This window comes from Trichogramma pretiosum, unplaced genomic scaffold (genome assembly GCF_000599845.2).
Source record: "Trichogramma pretiosum strain Unisexual culture from Peru unplaced genomic scaffold, Tpre_2.0 scaffold70, whole genome shotgun sequence".
NCBI lineage: Eukaryota > Metazoa > Arthropoda > Insecta > Hymenoptera > Trichogrammatidae > Trichogramma > Trichogramma pretiosum.
In genome coordinates, this window is record NW_019641132.1 from 202,017 (window position 1) to 215,306 (window position 13,290).

General features: G+C 44.0%; 5 protein-coding genes across 9 annotated transcripts; 3 read left to right on the forward strand and 2 right to left on the reverse strand.

Annotated features, from left to right (window-relative positions):
• The first annotated feature begins 446 nt into the window (after positions 1–446).
• Positions 447–2,455, forward strand: LOC106658293 (retinoid-inducible serine carboxypeptidase-like). 4 transcript variants are annotated; one of them, XM_023458105.1, is made up of 8 exons: positions 447–530; positions 592–821; positions 886–1,116; positions 1,197–1,500; positions 1,567–1,701; positions 1,771–1,848; positions 1,912–2,069; positions 2,269–2,455. In XM_023458105.1, the coding sequence occupies exons 1-8, from the start codon at positions 479–481 to the stop codon at positions 2,323–2,325; spliced, it is 1,245 nt and encodes a 414-aa protein (XP_023313873.1). In that variant the 5' UTR covers positions 447–478; the 3' UTR covers positions 2,326–2,455. The 4 variants fall into 4 exon arrangements, 2 of the variants coding, with proteins under 2 accessions (XP_023313873.1, XP_023313872.1); XR_002763420.1 differs by having other exon boundaries at positions 1,567–1,848; positions 1,912–2,180; XR_002763419.1 differs by having other exon boundaries at positions 1,567–1,848; positions 1,912–2,188; positions 2,269–2,340.
• Positions 2,456–2,710: 255 nt separating this feature from the next.
• Positions 2,711–4,970, forward strand: LOC106658336 (charged multivesicular body protein 4b). Its single transcript, XM_014380235.1, has 4 exons — positions 2,711–3,098; positions 3,463–3,640; positions 3,719–3,966; positions 4,125–4,970. Exons 1-4 carry the CDS (start codon positions 2,918–2,920, stop codon positions 4,178–4,180), a joined length of 663 nt encoding a protein of 220 aa, XP_014235721.1. The 5' UTR covers positions 2,711–2,917; the 3' UTR covers positions 4,181–4,970.
• Positions 4,971–5,051: 81 nt separating this feature from the next.
• On the reverse strand, positions 5,052–8,676 carry LOC106658335 (pyruvate dehydrogenase phosphatase regulatory subunit, mitochondrial-like). The gene is made up of 8 exons (XM_014380234.2): positions 8,040–8,676; positions 7,690–7,953; positions 7,179–7,626; positions 6,802–7,104; positions 6,232–6,719; positions 5,901–6,170; positions 5,664–5,836; positions 5,052–5,590 (listed from the first exon to the last, which is right to left on the reverse strand). The coding sequence occupies exons 1-8, from the start codon at positions 8,574–8,576 to the stop codon at positions 5,335–5,337; spliced, it is 2,739 nt and encodes a 912-aa protein (XP_014235720.1). The 5' UTR covers positions 8,577–8,676; the 3' UTR covers positions 5,052–5,334.
• A 331-nt stretch (positions 8,677–9,007) lies between these two features.
• Positions 9,008–9,500, forward strand: LOC106658294. Its single transcript, XM_014380189.1, has 2 exons — positions 9,008–9,267; positions 9,345–9,500. Exons 1-2 carry the CDS (start codon positions 9,052–9,054, stop codon positions 9,498–9,500), a joined length of 372 nt encoding a protein of 123 aa, XP_014235675.1. The 5' UTR covers positions 9,008–9,051.
• Positions 9,501–9,726: 226 nt separating this feature from the next.
• LOC106658374 lies at positions 9,727–12,023 on the reverse strand. 2 transcript variants are annotated; one of them, XM_014380286.2, is made up of 2 exons: positions 10,739–12,023; positions 9,727–10,660 (listed from the first exon to the last, which is right to left on the reverse strand). In XM_014380286.2, exons 1-2 carry the CDS (start codon positions 10,776–10,778, stop codon positions 10,368–10,370), a joined length of 333 nt encoding a protein of 110 aa, XP_014235772.1. In that variant the 5' UTR covers positions 10,779–12,023; the 3' UTR covers positions 9,727–10,367. The 2 variants fall into 2 exon arrangements, with proteins under 2 accessions (XP_014235772.1, XP_014235770.1); XM_014380284.2 differs by having other exon boundaries at positions 9,728–10,663; positions 10,739–12,022.
• Positions 12,024–13,290: the final 1,267 nt, after the last annotated feature.

Consider the following 13,290-nt stretch of genomic DNA (forward strand, 5'->3'; position numbering starts at 1 on the left):
CGAGGATTGATTTCAGCGGCTGATTTTTCGCGCCTCGCCTCGACGTGCATTCGTCGATTCTTACATTCGTGCGAGAAAGTACGCTAGACGGCTCTAATTTAGTAGGCGCGACTCGTCCCGAGGAATCGTCCACTCGAGTCGCCGTAATTATACGCCACGCGTTTCGTAAGAATAAGGGGAATCGTCGGATTGACGTTGCAGCCTCGTAAATGAGTAGTCTCCAATCGGATTCTAATCGGCTAATTGCAGTTTCGATCAAATTCTATAACTGCATTCGTTTATTATGTCGATGGTGGTGGGATGGTGGGGTGCATACGTAGGAGTAGAGTAGAAAGCGACCAGTTGGACGCTTCGACGCCGATAATAATACCTATACGTAGGATAGTAAATTTGCATGAGCCTGTGAGTGCGCCGATACATAAAGACCAGTTAGATGCGAATGGCACTCGTGTTACACTCGCATGTAGTTTACGCGAGAATGATGAATCGGTCGGTCGCTGCGGCGCTCCTGGCGCTCCTGGCTCGGATCGGTAAGTCGAGCCTCCCTTAATTGGTTCCCCCCGTTCGCTAACTCCAGTGATCGGGCTGCAGTTTCAGGCAGGAAGGGCTTCGGGCCCGGCGAGCAGGACTGGGCCTACGTGCAGCTGCGCCAAGGAGCCCACATGTTCTGGTGGCTCTTCTACGCCGGTGGCTCCGAGGCCAACGACAGGCCGCTCGTCGTCTGGCTGCAGGGCGGCCCCGGAGCCTCCTCCAGCGCGATCGGCAACTTTGGCGAGATCGGCCCGATCGACGCCCGACTCCGAGCGCGAAACCACACATGGGTAGCTCTCCTTTAGCTCAAAAAGCAGCAAATAGGAAAACTAAGCCCGCTCGTCTGTCCCACAGGTCGAAGACTACAACGTGCTGTTCATCGACAACCCCGTGGGCACGGGCTTCAGTTACGTCGACGATTACGAGCGCCTCGCCAACAACAACTCGCAAATTGCCCGAGACTTGGTCAGCTGCATCGAGGCCTTCTACCGGCGCATGACGGCCTTTGCCGCGACGCCAGCTTACCTGGTCGCCCAGTCGTACGGCGGCAAGATGGCCGTCGAGTTCGCCAATCACTGGTACCGAGTGAGTTGCCGAAACTTTCATCGCTCATATTTGGCTCATACTTGGCTGATATTCGGCTGATGGTTGACTGATTTTGACAGCGACAGACGCAGGGATTGATAAGGAGCAACCTCAGAGGCATCGGACTCATCGACTCGTCCATATCGGCCATCGACAATTACCGATTTTTCGCCTCCTACCTGCTGCACACGGGATTCGTCGACATGATCGGCTTCCGTCGAGTCGACCTGGTGGCTGAGAAACTCGAGCAGGCCGCAGCTGCCGGCCATTGGCCTCGAGTCGTCGACATTACCCAGCAAATCGAAGCCTTGGTTGTCAACATCACCGACAATATGGACTGGTACAATATCCTCAACAAAGTTGACACTTGCTCCTCCAAAGCTCGTGAGTTGATTGCACGCCGTGTCTCGTTAAAAATATTCATCGAGTCCTTTTTTTACGAATACGCAGTCAGTGACAAATACGTCGACTTGATGAATGGCCCGGTTCGTAGCTCCCTGAACTTGACCAGCTACTGGGGCCACCAAAGCTACCAAGTTGCTCTGGCACTGCTAGAGGACAATATGAAGCCCGTCATTGATCAAGGTAATTTCATAATGACTATTACAAGACAACGACACAAAGTCTCACGCATATTTTACACAATTATTCAAGTCGAAATGCTTCTGAACTCGACCGAGCTCAAAGTTCACGTCTGCACTGGTCAATTGGATTTCATCATAAATACACCAGGTAACACATCATTTTTGAGCTTTCGAATCAGGAAATGATGCGTACGGAGAATTATTATTGCAGGCACCTTAAAGTGGATCGAGAAAATGAAAGGATGGAAGGATCTTGACAAGTGGATAAAAGCTCCAAGACTGCCTCTAGTGATAGATAACGTCATCGAAGGCTACAGCAAGTCCTACGATCGTTTTAAGCTCTTTTGGGTCAACAGAGCCGGCCATGCGGTACGTCAGCCCGAGTCAGCGATCGAGCTCGCATTTACAATTTTTCGCCTCGTCTAACTTTGCACAATCATTTTAATACTAATAATGAACTGACAAAACCAATTAATATGAGTATGCATGTACTTACTATTTTATCTCTACTAAGCTTCGATTTGACAAAAAGGTACTGCATATTCAAGGGCTGATTCTTTTTTTACAGATACCAGTGGATAATGTCATTGCAATGAAGCACATTCTGAAAGACTTAATAGAGTAGTCGACGTTATATTTTTAATATAGAAATCAAAAGAGATAAAGTTGTGCTTAGATGAACAAATTTTTAAGTTAGACCAGCCAATAATATGTGTACAACCTAGACATTTTTAATATAGACCTTTTGAAATTTGCTTGCAATATTTTTCCAATCATGTTGTGCTATCGATTTCCAATAAAGCATAGATTGTTTTGTATTTTACCTAAAAAACAGCCTCAAATCCTATCGCTCCTTACATCAATGATAAGATAAAACACAAAATCTATCGGCACATCTAGGCCAGATGGCCGATCGTGATTCAAATTCGCGCGCCTTTTTCGATTGGCGCATGCGCTCATTTTCCTGCAGACGCATATGCTGAGCTCATTGCTGTAATGCTGATCGCTGATGTCGAATTCGCATCGTCGTGTCGCTCGTTTCTAGTCGTTATATGTATAAGTGTCTGCGTGAAAATAATCATCGTGTAGAGCAGTCAAACAGAAACTGTCTACTGGCTGGGGCGAGATAGCTCATCAGACTCCGTCGCTGTTCCCTGTCTATTACGTAGTTTTATCATCATTTTCCAAACCCACAGTAAATAAATTCACACAACAAAATGAGCTTCTTCGCAAAAGTCTTCAGTGGGAAGAAAGAGGCACCCACTCCGACGACAGCCGAGGCCATTCAGAAGCTGAGAGAAACCGAAGAGATGCTAGTGAAGAAGCAGGACTTCCTCGAGACCAAAATCGAGCAAGAGATTCTCACTGCCAAAAAAAACGGCACCAAGAACAAAAGAGGTGGGTTTATTTGTTTACTCTACAATCCTTACATCAAACAGCTAGGCAATGCTCTATTGACATCCACCACTACTACTGTATGGCTGTGGGTGAATCATCTACAATTTAGATAATGAATTCACTTTTCTTCTTTCATTCATTTGCTTGCTATCTCTAGTATTGACATTAATACTTACTAATTTTGTAAATGTAAATACAAATTTGTCCTCTCAAAAACTAATTACTACCACAATTTTATCCATATCTGATTTTTACTTACTCAAAGTACTTCAGTTACTGAATTTTTCTATTATTTTATTTATTTATTTTTATTTTATTTTTTCTTCAAGTTGCATATCAATAAATTTTTAATAACAATTTACAGCTGCAATCCAAGCACTCAAACGAAAAAAGCGATATGAAAAACAGTTGCAACAAATTGATGGAACTTTATCGACAATCGAAATGCAACGAGAGGCTTTGGAAAGTGCTAATACAAATACTGCTGTACTTACTACTATGAAGAATGCAGCTGATGCTCTGAAAGCAGCACATCAGCACATGTATGATTTTTATATGATTTACATACAAATGTTTTGAGCTTCATTGTAATGTAAATACTGGATTTTTTTTTTTAATAGGGATGTTGATCAAGTTCATGACATGATGGATGACATAGCTGAACAACAAGATGTGGCTAAAGAAATTTCAGATGCAATTTCTAATCCTGTAGCCTTTGGTCAAGATATTGATGAAGATGAACTTGAAAAAGAGTTGGAAGAACTGGAGCAAGAAGAGCTTGACAAAGAACTATTGGGAATACAGACAACTGATGAGCTACCATCAGTGCCAGCAGCTAATTTGCCTGCTGAGCCTGTTAAAAAATCAAGTAATTCTTGTTACAATTTAATAAGTGGCAAATCCAGTCCAAAAATCAAATTTTCAATCTTGTTGTCTGAAACTGAATTGAAAATAGGCTATTTAGACTGGCTTCACCATCATCTTGCACTGATAATAAATTTTTAAAATTTTTTATTATTGTTTTAGAACAAAAACAAGAAGAAGATGAAGATTTGAAGGAACTGGAACAATGGGCAGCGTAAGATTTGAATGAGTGTTTGAATGTTTGTTAAATCCAAAATAAAAAATGTACATTTTTGAAAAACTTGCAAACCAGAATAAATAACAGATAATGTTGTCAAAAGATTCTTGTGTATATCAGGGAGACAATATGTTATTAGCTGAAATGATCAAATGATCTTTTCTTTTATAAATATTATATCACATATTTGATTTATAGAATATTTGTAAAATAATGCTTTTTCGAATAATTAGTAATCTGCTTTCAGTATTGAAAATACCATGCAAAAATCTTTAAATTTATAGTTTCTTTTTTAAAAAGGAACAAGTGTGATAAGATTAGTTATAATTGATATCTTTAACTTTTCTGAGCCACCAACCACTGATAGTGCACACAATTGAATACAATGAGACAAATAATTAAAATTATTTTTATTCAGAAACAATGTAATACAAACTTGTTTTATTGACTTTCAAAAAAGCTGCAAGCGTTCACAGTTATTTTAACAAACATTAACTTTACCATTATTTTCTAGAGTAGATCTGCTGTTATTAAAACATGAGGATCGCTTTCAAGTTAAGTTTTACTCTTATGTATATAGCTAATTTTTAAAATAATTAACTAAATACCTTTTCACATAAAAATTGCTGAATTTAAAATGATTACATTTGCTAAAAATAAATTGTTAAGAAACAAGACTTTGACTAACAATTGTTAATTTTCATCAATTAAAAGCAATATCATTTAGAAAATGTAGATATATAACTATAGCTTTGTATACTTTTATGACATTAAAATAACTTTTTAAACAATCTTCATATTGATCTAAGTTTTTAATTTTTGTATTACTTTTAGTAAAAACTCTCGGTCGTTTATTTTAAATTAATACGAACTATGCTGTATTTTAATGTAATTAAAACTGTTGTGCATGAAATAACAAGTAATAGGAACATGACAACAAAACATCAATAATAGTTCACAGAGAAAAGTTGAATTATACCTTTGGTTATTAAATGTGACTAGAGTGAATATTGTAAAATTATATGAACTAAACAAACACGCGTGCATCAGTCGAATTTGGATTAGATTCAGCAACCACTCATCAACAAGTTTATAAACATTTGATTGAAAAACAAACGAAAAAATATTCTTATAAAAATGAAGTACGTCGACGAGTTAATGAGAAATATCACTCTTGTATGTAACAACGGGTGTGGGTATGTATCTTTGATTACGCTTGCTCGGCAAGGTTAGCGATCGTATGTTCGGTGACATGGGGAATCGGTGACCGGCTATATCGATTTCATATCTGGCTGTGGGATCGAGAATAAAATTGTTAGTCACTATATTGCGCTGATCGGTGAGACCTTGCGAGTAGCCGGAATATCCGATGAAGCCAAGGCAAATGAGCTTCTTAATGTTGAAGCCGTACCTGAATAACGTTTCACAATTCGAATGAGCATCAATGATTTTGAGTCAACGAGAGAATGAGTTACCGAACTTACCCGGCGGAGGTAACGGTGCCGACGAACTCGCCGTTGCGGTAAATGGGCTCTCCTCCCCAGGCCCAAACGTCTTTGTCAAGATCCAAATTATTGATAATGAAAAGTACGAGTCTTCTGGTAACGCCTCGTTCTTTTTGGCGTTGCAAAGCAAATTTGCCGATAAAATACTCTTTCTGAAATGATAATTTGGTCGAAGGCTGGTTGTAATTTGGAAAAGCTTGGAAAATAGAAACTCACGTCCAAATTGATACGGTGGCCGTTGCCAGCCTCGTAAGGCGTGACGAAGGGCGTGAGTTCTTCCGCCCAAAAAGGTATGAACCTCTCGATGCGCATGAATCGTTGGGTGAGCACGCCAACGTCCCGCAGCCCGTAGTCTCTGCCGACGTCCATGAGGCTGGCGTACACGTGGAGGGCGTACTCGGACGGTATGTGCAAGCAGTAGCCGGGCTCGCCCGTGTGGGTGAAGGCCATCACCATGACGTCGGAGGCGTAGCCCACGTTGCACAGCTGCTCGGGTAAAAGCGACGTTAAAAAAGGGCCCGAATTCGAGCAAGTTTCAAGAGCGCACCTTGTATGTGAAGGAGGGCAGCTTCAGATCCGAGTTGGAGAGTTCGGAGAGGAGAATGGCAGCTTTGGGACCGATGACGTTGACCACGGTGTACTTGGACGTGACGTCGTTCAAGCCAACCGATCGATCGGCCGGCAAGTGCCTCGACATCCATTGGTATATGCGCGTCTGTTGAAGGGTCGGTGAGACCATGTAGTAGCTATTTTCCGCTTGGCGCACCAACATGCAGTCGTTCTCGTATCCACCGGCGTCGTTTTGCATGCCCGTGTGAGCTATGCTGCCGATCGCGATGTTGGCGTCGCTCGAGCACAGCTTCTGCAAGTAGTCGACTACCTCCAAGCCGACCGATTTTATTTCGATCTTCGAGAACGAGCTCATATCGATGATTCCGACGGCCTCGCGGCACGCTTGGAACTCCTGTTTCATGAAGTCAAAGAATTTTGGCTTGTAGAAGCTACCTGCCGGCATCTGTGGCTTCTTTTGTCCACCTGTAACGACGTATACGCTTAGGTCACGCGTCATCCAAAACTCTGAATGATGATGATTTAGTAGCCAATGCCAAATACTTACGTCGATAAGTCGAGTCGAAATAGAGGGGTCGCTCGTAAGCCATTTTAATGCCGAATATGGCGCCTCGCTGCTCCAGCACAGAGTACAGAGGCGAACATCGCATTTTCCGAGCGTATTTGTACTCGCACTGATGAGGATAGAGTATGGCGTAATTCCGCCCGACGACTTCCCGAACGCGTCTCTGCAAGTATTGCTTGTTGGTGTGCAAGTCGAGAAATCGCTGCACGTTGAAAGGCAAAAGCTCGGCCGGTGCCTCGCCGTGAATCAGCCATTCCGCTACTTCTTTGCCGATTCCTCCAGCACCTGTGATGAATCAATTTTTTTCCCTTATCAAATGAGTGATTCTCTCTCGGTCCATTTGATACGATTCATCTTACCTTGTAAAGAATTGCCGTTCATGCCACAGGCAACGTAATAATTCTTTACGTCCGAGCTTTCACCCATAATCCACCGGCCATCGGGTGTAAAAGTATCTGGACAGTTGTACACGAATGGCTCTTTAATTTCGCTCATTATAGGCATTCTGTAAACTATTTTTTCCCACAGTGGTTTCCAGTGTTCAGGCCTGACTTGTATGTGTTGTTTCCAATTAGAATCAGAAGGCACACCGCTGCCTTCAAATGCTGGCCTTGCTTCCGATTCGAACCAACCACATAAAATACCTCCCTGCCAGTCCCTCATGTAAGAGTATGAATCAAAGTCTCGAACACATGGCAAATTTAGAGAACCTCCAGTGTTGGGTATTGCAATAGCGTAGTAATGTTCTGCAGGGTAAGCAGGTATTTTCACTGGAGGATTGCAACAAAGTCCTAAGTCGCGAGCCCACTAAAAAAGAATAAATTTGGTTAATACTGCGCTCTTTGAAATTTAATTTCTCAAGTAACATACCATGCCAGCACAATTTACAAAGTATTCACAGTCTACGAGTCCTCTATTTGTTTTGACTCTTTTAACAGCTCCATTCTCTGTGATGACTTTTTCAATCTTGCAATGTTCAATATATCTGGCTCCTCCTTGCTTGGCTAAATTAGCCAAAACTTTACAAATGGCAACAGAATCTGCAACAGCATCTTCAGGTACCCAAACAGCTCCTTCAAGATCATCTACATGAAGGTATGGATGCATTCTTTTTACTTCATTTCTACTCAAGACCTAAGTTAAAATAGAATTCATTAAAACTTTTACCTTGATTTGAAAATTATTAAATTGTTTACTAAAATATAAATAAAAAAACTTGCTTCACAGTGTAGTCCAGTGGGTTCATTGTAGGCCATTCGTCTTCTCAGAGCAATCATTCTGTCTTTGGTTTGAGCTAAATTAATACTGCCGCATTGTTTCAATCCTATGTCATATCCCATTTCAGATAGCTGGTGATACAGCTTGATGCTGTATTGTATGAGATTTCTATGGGCAATAGGCTTAAAAAGACCTAGAATACCAGATCCAAAATGACTAGTACCTTCGCCAATTTTGTTTTGATCAAGAATAAGTACATCCTTCCAGCCCTTGAGAACCAAATGATAAGCTACCGAATTTGCCACCGTACCTGCTCCAGCAATGATAATTTGCGCTTGAGAAGGCAAAATAACTGTACTATCATCGTTGGTATCATAATTGAACGTAAAATTATTGCTTCTCAAGCCACTATGTAAACACTCGTCGTCGCCGCTACCACTGACATTGCTTGAGCTGATGAATGAAGATGAAAATTGATTTTTAAATGTTTTGAGCGGTTGATGAGATAAATAACATTTGCAGAATGTTTTCCGTAACATTAAACTTAGTGACGGTACCCGGTTTTAATTTGAGCTTTTTGATACTCGAATTGCGTGACAATAATAATATCATATGTACTCGGATATTATCAATATTTAATTAACATTAATTTTTAATTTTCCAATTCAGTATTATCAATTATGAAAATGTTTGAGCTAAATGTGAGTCAGAGCTTTTTTTTACTTGTGTTTCGGTAAATATAACAGGGTCAGCTGTTCGGCTCAGGCAGTTATCGCTTTCTGCTAGATGAGCGCGAAACTTGAAAGTTGAAGACCTCCTCGAATTAGCATAATCACATTCCTTTATTAAACTCGAAAATAGTTATAGGTATGTACTTACTAAACTTTATTCGAGTTGTTATAATAAACAGTTGACGGTAAATTCCGCCAGTTGTTGTTTGACATGACCGTTTAACGACGCAACAATTTTGGTTAGGTGTTGGCTCTTGCCCCATCGATGAAATAAATTTCAATCATGAGTTTTCAAATTTATAGTATCATTTGGCCATACATAATCAAATTTTGCGCGTTCAAGCTCACTTGGATCTTTGCCTTTGTCGTCGTTTGTATCTCCAGTTTCATCGTGATAGTGGTACTTGTGAAAATTTGCTATAACTCAATTAATTTAAAAACTCTAAGAAATTCATTTGCCTTGCAGTACAAAAATCAAATGGAAGAGCTGAAAAATTGCGTAAGTTGAGAATATTTTCAAACATAATAAAAGCTATATGGATAAGCGAAGTCACTAAAAGAGAATAATTTTTGCAGGTTTTTTATCAAGACCCAGCAGAGGTTAGTTGTGTGAGAAAATTAAAAAATAAATGTCAACTTGAAATGTCTAATTATGGAATTATTTTGAAAAGAGCGCCGACGAGCCACTGCAAGAGCTTCGACAACGACTGGGAGAGAATCAGATCGCAGTAAGTAGCGATTAACAAACGCAATGAATTGAGCCAATGATAAATAAAGAGTGATTCGATCAGGAATCAGAAAATAAAGTAGTCGTAAAAAGAGCAAAGCTGCCGATCAATAATTCAATAAGTAAAAAATCTGCGTCCATAAGAAAAAACAATAGTTGCATAAACGAATTAAAAAAAGACCTCCTGAAAACGAAAAATGAGGTAAATGGCCTTTGATTATTCGATAAATGCCCGTTTTGTTAAAAGAAAGGTCATGGTGAAATAATTGTCACGATGACGCGTAATAATTCTCGTTCACCACTCGACAGCTGGCCGAAATGGAAAATGACATCATGTCCCTGGCTTGGAGAAGAGAGGCAATGGAGCGCGAAATAACTAAGGTAACGTCATCAAAATCAGTGGCGATATGATTTTTGACCGAGCGATATTTTTTCTCAGCAACAGGAGGATTTCGAACGATCTCAGCGAACTTTTATCGAAGACCAGGGAGGTTTCAGGCGACATTTTTCTTAAAAGCGTTTGGGATCGAATGAAGCGAAGAAAAAGTGCTCGTTTGAGTTTTGAAACACGTTGTTTCCTTTATTTCCAGTCGAACTTACAACACGAATAAATATTACAATATCATTATGTTGACTCTTATTTGGCGAGTATAAAATGGTACAACAATAATAGCCTTTATATATTCAGTTAAATTTGTTCTCGGTTATAAAATATATACATCAACACGCGTGGTACGTGGCAAAAAGGGTCGAGAAAAATCTGGATCCGAACGAAGGGGGGGAAAAGAGACATCGGAATCGCAGAGGACGAGGAAGGAAGGAGGATAACAATCGGGAGGGCAGCTGTCGTTGGAGGCTCCAGTTTGGAGAGTCTAGAGCTCGGTGTGCTTGGAGGGGAACTTTTTGAGCACGGCGTGGTAGAGGTTGTAAAAGGCGTAGAAGCTGACGCTGAGTATGATGCCGAGGGCCACGAGGAAGATCCAGGAGAGGAAGTTGCCGTCTATCATCTCGGCCTGGCTGCGACGCTGCTTGCGGGCCGAGAGCTCGCCGAGGGTAGTGCCCCGGCGCTCCTCCATGAGGCGCTTCATGTTGGCCAGTTTGGCGCGCAGCTCGTCCACCGACTCGGACATGTCGTCGTCGGCCGACAGCTCGCCCAGGAGTGCCGCTGCTGAAAGCAACAAAACGACTCAGCACTAATTGTCGCGAATTATCAATCGTAAGAGTAAACTCGTAGTCGACTTACCCTGAGCCTCGGGCGAACAGACGTGCGCCTGGCTCTTCATTGATCACTCGCGTACTATCAAAGTTCAGTGGAATTCAATCGGAATCGAGCGAAATCGTCGAGTCGTGACGTCTTTCGCGGAGTTATGGCCAGGCGAAAAGTCGGACTGGTCGGTCTCGAGCGGCCATGAGGCGCAGGGGAGCTCGGTTTCGCAGGCCACAGCTGAGCAGTGTCTGTGCGCGCAGCCTCCTCGGCCGACTATCCGCCGACGGAGCCATCTCAAAGCTCGGCAGTTATTGATCTCGCAGCTCGATTCCGGCGGCTCCTGCCTCGCTAGTCGCTACGCACTCGACACACCATACGCCTCGTATAACAGCGGCGGCGGATTCAGTCCTGCGCACGCACGAGCGAGCTTTCCGTGGCGTTTTGGCGCGCGCTTCATTTTCGAGCTTTCGGACTCTTCGAACGCGTTACGCGAGCTGGCCAATCGGCCTCGCTCGAGCTCAGCTTCCTACTACCTAGAGTCCTTGGACTCTTTCGAGCTTTTTGCGATACGTTCTCCGTTTTTCCGATTGATCGCGCAACTTGACGAGTTTCGACGTAAACTTGGCAGAGCTTTGTTAATCTTGTGGCTGCGTTTTTGGCATGCAATTGGCTCAAGTTTCCCGTGGGCACGTATCACTCGGTTTTTTACCGACAGCTGGCTCAATCGTCCTTTCGTTTCATCCCGAGAACTCCGTCCATTTCTCTCGTCGATCAATTGACAGATTAGTCCATCACGGATTCACAGCATGCGAAACATTTCCGAATCGCCATTTTTCGACGCAAGCAGCTGCAGCTCGTAATAAGCTCGTGCTTGCGTTTGGAGAGATGCCGTCGTAGGATCCATCCAACGAGCCTAATTGTGCCACAGCTGCAACAAGTATCATGATAGCTCGAGACTGACTTGTCTATCGGATACATCGATCGCTCCATCATCTGCCAGACCTTATAATGAAATCGAATGAAATTGTTAGCTGTACATGTCCCCTTGAAGCCCCTCGAAATTTTACAGCTCATCGCTTCGGGTAAGGTTTATGCATAAAGTAAGCAGTCAGCTGCAACTTAACCTCTCGGCAGATGGACGGGAGCCGGCACCGAGTCGCCAATGGACCGAAGGCGAATCGAGCGAATCGACGTTACCCTGACCGATGAGCTCTCGACGTCGCATTTCACGAGGCCGGCGAGGATCGAGGAGGCTAGCCAATGATCGCATCGAGCCGCGCAGCGCAAACTTACCGAGGGGCCGTCCTCTAGTATACGTGGGACCGGTGCTGATTCCTGCATTGGCAATGCGTCACAGCCGCCCGCACACTCCTACAGTCGTATCTAATAACTAAGGCAAAATCAATTTTACATCTCTTTATATAGTATCTTTGGATGTAGCTGTTATTAGTATCGGCTATCCATGTGCACAATGCACACATAGTCGGAGTGCGCGGAGTCAGTGTGCAATAATAGTGTTCGGCGGGCAGTAGGGGGGCAAAGTCGGGTGGGAGTATTCGCGTTTCGCACTTTGCAGCAGTAGCGACTAACTAGCGAGTGGCGGCGGAGTAGTCTATGTGCGATTCCGTATTAAGGATTTAGTCTCGCGCAAGCAGCTACGCGTGCACATCGGCTTAGAGCTGACGGCTGACGGCTCGTCCTGGCTCGCGTCCACGACTCCTCATACACTCCGGTATACACAATAATCAATCGGAACGAGTAATAACGAGGCTGTGCGGGCTGCGCTGCTGGCGTCCGCGTCGTTGCAGCGGCGCGAGTCGAGCGAGGCTTTCCTTCAGGGCCGTCACCTCGAGTTTCGCTCCGTCTGCTGCAGCTGCCAGCGGCACATATAGGGGGCCATCGGCCGAACGCCACTACAACTAGTACGGTGTATGCCTAGCCCAGCGCCAGCCCAAGGCTGAAAATCCAAATATACGAGGCAAACTCGGAGCATACGGCGCTCGCTCGAGTCGCCCTTTAACTCGCTCCCGACCGAGTACTGCCTGCCGACTGCCCGAGTGCCGAGTGCCGGCTAAGCTGCTGCTCCTGCTCGTGAGTGACTGTGACTCGTGAGTCGTGCGTTACGCAGCTGCACCGAACGAATCGCCGTCTCCGAGTGATGCAGTGCGTCTTTTTCATACGGAGATAAAAGTGTGCGGCGACAGAATCCGACTGCAGGCGGAGTGGCTGCGTGTCTGTCTGCCTGCCTGCCTGCCTGCCTGCGCCTATATCCTACGCACGCAAGTCTATGTGTGTGTTCTCGCGCGACTATATTTAGTACTCGTACGCGCGAGCATATATATACGTCGCATCCAGCAGTATTCGCACGCGATAAAGAGAGATAGATAGGCGGCCGCGAGTCTCTCAGTCTGTCTCTTTCTCTCAAATACTCTCTCTCTAGTCTCTCTCTCTCTCTCGCGCGCGCTCGAGCCAAGTCTCGACTCTCGAGGTCGATTGATCGGTGCGCGCGCGGCCATGGAGGGCGAGGTGCTGCCGCCGCCGCTCGACGTACTCGCGTTTCTACTCGTGCTACTATGACTCGCCGCCCA